This window comes from Cupressus sempervirens, chromosome 10 (assembly GCF_028749045.1).
Source record: "Cupressus sempervirens isolate cs-2001-9-10 chromosome 10, ASM2874904v1, whole genome shotgun sequence".
Classification (NCBI taxonomy): Eukaryota; Viridiplantae; Streptophyta; class Pinopsida; order Cupressales; family Cupressaceae; genus Cupressus; species Cupressus sempervirens.
In genome coordinates, this window is record NC_143127.1 from 568,333,582 (window position 1) to 568,339,393 (window position 5,812).

Sequence of the window (5,812 nt, forward strand, 5' to 3'; positions counted from 1 at the left end):
AAAAGTGAGCCTTGCTAGAGGACTTTAAACCATTCACTTGGAATGCCACCCTGTTAAAGGATTTCTCAATGTCAACCTTTCTCCAAAAGATTTACCCTAGGCTAATACAATTGTTAGAAAGTAATAATAGAGCTTTGATCTGATACAACTTACAACCTTATTTGCAAATTACAGATCATTGTTTAGTTCTCAACTCTGCTTGGCTTCCAATCTTTGTAGTTCTGATAGCTTGTTCACCCTTCAAGCATTCATCCTCTTTAAGCCTTCTTGCTTAGTTCACCATTGCAGACTTCTTCACTTGGGTCACTTGATGAAGCAAATCCCTTTCCTTCTCCTTGTCAGATTTTTGCATCCAAACTCTCCAACTCCTTTGCTTCATGAACAAATATCCCTACATATAGGAATTTAGAACTCTTTTCCCACTCATTATCTATCACCAAAATTAGGGTTTTTGATGAATTAGGTAGGATACAATGTATCTACCTCATATCTTGTCTATTCTAGAAACTTCTCCTAGAATCCATTTGAATTTGCCTCCAAAATGGTTTACATAAGATTTTGTGCCTCTAGCTCATCAATCTTATCTTCCTCCTGATTCACAAGTTCCAAGAAAACAAACTTATCAACTTTTATTTGGCGAATCTTTGATCTTTGCATAATGCGGTAGCTTGGCATTATCAACTTACTAATGCTTGGCACATACTATGTTACTCGGCATCTATTGTAAAATCACTCAACAACAACTAGATTTTACTGGTGCTCGTCATCAACTGAAAATTACTTAGCTTCAACTATCTTGTTTGACACCTATTAACTTGCTCAACATCCACTAGAAATTGCTTTCACTCGGCTCCAACTGACTTTTTGCTCGGCTTGCACTAACTTTGCTTGGCATCTACTATCAACTTAGTCAAGCTTGGCAAATGAACTATGTTCAACTTTATTCTTCTGAACTTTCTAAGTGTAGCCAATCATTTTGTAACCTCAAGTAGATCATCAATACATTATGTTATCACTCTCTTAACTAATTCTTGCACTTCAATACATAATCATAACTCAACCTTTTTTCTAGGTACTTTTGTTACATCTTGTTGATCAAATCCTCCTCATCAATCAACTAAGTGATAGTGCTTGAAACATATAAGCAATTGTCTTACCAACATGTATCAGGTTTGACATCAGTGACAAAACAATGATTGAAACACATTGTCTTCTTCAACAGTCTTTCTCCTCAAATGATCTTTTCAATCATATATCAACAAAAGTCACTTTGGAATGGTAGAATTCAATTTGAGCGCGATCTTAAATAAATTGTTATGATTTGTTTGATCAAATTCATTTTTTATTAAAATGTAAAAAGATTTAGATGTATTAGTGTAAAAAACAATTTATATTGAAATGATGTGTTCTAAAAAAATTATTAAAAGATTCATTTTACTTTTCATAAGATATTCTTTTCAAAAAAATTGAGACACACAATATATCAAATTAATTTATTATTATATGAGATTTCTATTTCACATATACAATCTCTGCTGGCCTAGTATAGAAAATTTTTACTTTTGAAAGAGAGGTCAGGAGTTCAAATTCTATTAATGTATGAAATAGAAATATAACTAAACGAATATTAAATTTGATTATGATGTAAATCATTATAGATTTGATCACTCCCAAAGTTCTATGACAACCCAACATCATGCTCAAAAAGAAAGAACATAGCATGGCTATTCAGTCTCCAAACTATCTCATCGCGCATTTTCCAATCTAGATATCTCACCATTAACGGTTAATCGCTAGAACTTATTAGAAAGATGGGTTTTTATGGGGGATAGTGGGTAAGATAGAATTCAAATCTCAGATTTTCTTTTCAGCTCTTCAATAGCTACGAACTACGGACGGGTTGTCACTTCCTCTGGTTCCAGCAATCAGCTGAATTAACCTTGTTTCATAACCTCAAGAATCACTGAAAATGGCATACATATTACACCACAGCAGGTTGCCAGCCTTAATACTAATAAGACAATTCATTTATCATATTCCAAGGAATAGCATTGTTAGTGTTTCCTCCATGGAAAAAGGACGAATTCAAAAGAAACCCAAATCACACTCGAAAGCCTCGGGTACTGCAGCGTCCGCTCTATCCAGAGAAAGTCGGCTGAGGGAAGCCATTGATGTTCTGAATGTCATGGATAAGCAAGGTATAATGGTTAACATCCAAACTTATACTTCGCTCATCAAGCTTTGCACATACATGAAAGCACTTAACGAAGGCAAGCAAGTCCACACGCACATAGAAAACAGTGGAATTAGAATACCCTACTCCTTGGAAACCAAGCTTCTTAGCATGTACCTAAAATGTGCAAGTTTAGAGGATGCGCGTCAGGTGTTTGACAGAATGCGTAAACGAACTCTGTTCTTGTGGAGTTCGATGATCGGAGGATATTCTAGGCAGGGAAATTATGAGGAAGTCTTTAACTTATACAAGGGAATGCTAGCAAAGAGATTGGAGCCTGACAGATCCGTGTTTGTTGGTGTTCTTAAGGCGTGTTCCCGACAAGTGGGGTTATTGGAACAGGGGAAGAAAGTTTACGATGATGCTGTTAGATTAGGGTTTGAATCAGATGTTCTGGTTTGCAATGAAGTAATTGACATGTATGGGAAATGTGGAGATCTAAAGAACGCGCACCAGGTGTTTGACAAAATGTCGCAGAAAGATGCAATGTCTTGGGCGAAAATAATTGCAGCTTGTGTTCGGAAGGGCCGTGCTGGAGAGAGTTTTGAGCTCTTGAGAAGAATGCAAGCAGAAGGTTTGAAGGCCAGTTTGGACTCTTTGTCGACAATTCTCTCATTGTGCGCCAACTTGGGAGCTCTAAGTCGCGGAATGGAGATTCATGGTTATATAATTAGATGCGAGTTTGAGGAAAACTCTTCTGTGGAGAGGGCTCTAGTAGACATGTATGCTAAATGTGGGAAGATAAGGATTGCTCGTAGATTGTTTGACAAAATGCCCAAAAGAGATGCAGTTTTGTGGAACGCTATGGTTGCGGCCTGTGCTGAGAATGGACATTACAAGGAGGCGAAGGAACTCTTTCAGCGAATGCAAGCTGAGGGAATTGAGCAGAATTTGATTTCTTGGAACTCGATAGTTGCAGTATGTGTTCAAAATGGAAAGGGAGATGATGCTCTTAAACTGTTTCGTCAAATGCAGCAGGTAAGTGTGAGGCCAAACTCGATCACTGTTGCCAGTATCCTGCCCGCATGTGCTTTGCAACAGGGGAAGGAAATTCATGGTTACATTTCCAGAACTGGGTTTAAGTCAGATGATGCAGGAACAACTGGTCTTGTAGATATGTATGCAAAATGTGGGCATCTTGAGTATGCTCGCAGGGTGTTTGAGAAAGCACTGGAAAGAGATCCAAAAACATGGAATTCAATGATAGGGGCATATGCTATGCATGGACATGGAGATAAAGCCTTTGAACTCTTTTATGAAATGCAACTTGCAGGAGTGAAACCAAATAATGTCACATTTTCTGGTGTTCTCTCTGCTTGCAACCATGCAGACATGGTCGATGAGGCCTGGTATTTGTTCAACTCCATGGATCAAGAATATGAAATTAAGCCTGATGCCGATCATTATGCAAGCGTAGCTAACCTGCTTAGCCGTGCAGGTCGCTTCAATGAGGTGAATGATTTGATGCAGAAGAAACCAATAGAACTTGATGCAAGTGCATAGGAAGCATTCACTGCCACCTGTAGAGTCCATTGAAACTTGGAGCTTGGAAGATTGGTTGCAGCATGAATCTTTACTATGTTGCCTGATACTGAGCAAATCATTTAGAACTTTCCAACATTTATGCTGTGGTGTGAAGGTGGGATGAGGGGTCAGCTGTGAGAAAGACTATGGGAGAGAAAGGCAGCTCGATTGATATGAATGGTGTCCATACATCTTGGCAGAAGATACATCACGTCAACAATCAGAGAGAATCCTCAATTGTCTTAAGCGGGTTCTAAACCCAATGTAAACTGTAGGCGGACAAAGTGAGAGCTCTTTATCAGCTAGTTGAAATGATTCTGTGGATTAAAAATCAGTGAGAGCTCTTTATCGGGTAGCCAAAATAGCTAAAAAACGATTTTGTACATTAAATGATAATTTATTTTGAATTTGTCAACGTATATCTGAAGAAATCCATCCAAAACATCAAACTGATTTGTGTTTGTGCTGAATTCTCCAATCGAATTCCTTACACTGGTGTGCTAGTGTGGGGATTATTGGTAATTCAATATGAAAGTAACGTTATTAAAATATATAAATAATGTTTTTGAGTTCAATATTTCATAATAATAATTATTAGTGAGGTTCTTATTGTCATTAGTTTGGATTAGTTTGGATACATATATCATCGCTTTGAATCTATAGTAATGTTTCAATATTTTCATTTTTATTTATGATATGTTGAATGCATTTATGTTATTATGCTCAATAACTAGTCTAGTAAGAAGGTTGACTCTTACACAACCATAGTTAAAAGGCGTTAAGAAATCAATAACACCTTAACAAAGGTGATGACAATAACAAGTAAAAGATTTACAAATTGGTAAAATTAAAACCATTAACAACACACTAATAGTAAAAACAATAATTTACATCAAGGGTGGGAAGCCAACTCACTCTTGGGGGGGTGCGCAGGGGGAAGAGAAGGACATAGTGAAGAGTGATTTTTCCTTTGTCAGGGGACAAGGAATAGCAGTAGAGAAGGGTATGTGTGGCTAGAGGGACCACATTATGCAATAGGTGGAGTTATATCCACTAGATTAGAGGTCAATTTAGTAGGAGCATCATCCTAGGGGAGGTCGTCATTTACCTATGAAGAGTCCTCTGAGGTTGAATTAGAGGCTTAGGTCAAATGATCATCATTTGCATCATTTCACAAAGTCCCAACACCTTTACGACACAAAAGAGCAAAATCTTTAGCTAGATGACTGTTAGAGAAGTTGTCACGTCCCTCTTGTTACTAAAATTTTATTATGTGTTGGTATGTTACCATAGATGTTTATATTTCAATGGATCAATGGCTCAAATTGTATAAGTGAAATAGTACTATTTATCCTCATAATCTTGAGTTGTAATTTGATTTATTACACGTATTATAGTTGAGACGACAGATTTCAAATTAGCTGTATTCCTTGATTGGGTGGTTGCAATAGATTATCGCTTTCCAAGGAGAGAGGAAATGTATCACTAGGTTTGGAATGTAAACATGGTCACGAGCTTTGAGCTATTTGAGTCTCTAAGCTAGTAAGTATTGGCTAGGCCAAGCTTGATACTAAGCCTAGATGGGATTTGATCTAGGTTCCTACTTTGGTCTAACTTTGTCAAGTAGTTTTTGATTTAAGTAAAACAGGTTTTGAAGGGATCCTGAAACCCTGTACAACAAAGCTACTAATTTACTCCATTAAAACCCATAGGATAAAACATAATAACAAAAAAGAATACTGTTAGCCACATAACAAAAGGCCAGCCACAAAAGGACAACACCAGACAAATATACCCAAAGACCCGAAACCAGGAGACTAACACTAAGCAATACATGACCAAACAAGACCACTATCCCATATTCTTGAGAAGCTTTGCAGCCTGTAACTCTAGCTAACACGTCTTCTCAGCAGCTTATTGATTTGCTTGATCTCCTACTAATATATTTGGTATCATTTTTCAATGTTCATTTCCAACGCTAGGCACTTTTGCTTGTGATTTTCACTTCTTTTTTTTGTTTTTATCCTGACAACATCAAAATTGTGATGCCATTAA

At 37.1% G+C, this 5,812-nt stretch overlaps 1 protein-coding gene across 1 annotated transcript; it reads left to right on the top strand.

Annotated features, from left to right (window-relative positions):
* Window positions 1-1,738: 1,738 nt before the first annotated feature.
* Window positions 1,739-4,332, top strand: LOC149535150 (pentatricopeptide repeat-containing protein At1g11290, chloroplastic-like). Its single transcript, XM_089806730.1, has one exon. The coding sequence runs from the start codon at window positions 1,970-1,972 to the stop codon at window positions 3,734-3,736; it is 1,767 nt and encodes a 588-aa protein (XP_089662856.1). The 5' UTR covers window positions 1,739-1,969; the 3' UTR covers window positions 3,737-4,332.
* The last annotated feature ends 1,480 nt before the right edge of the window (window positions 4,333-5,812 follow it).

Coding starts and splice junctions, on each gene's coding strand:
- LOC149535150 (XM_089806730.1), top strand. CDS start 1,970: ATGGCATACATATTACACCACAGCAGGTTGCCAGCCTTAATACTAATA.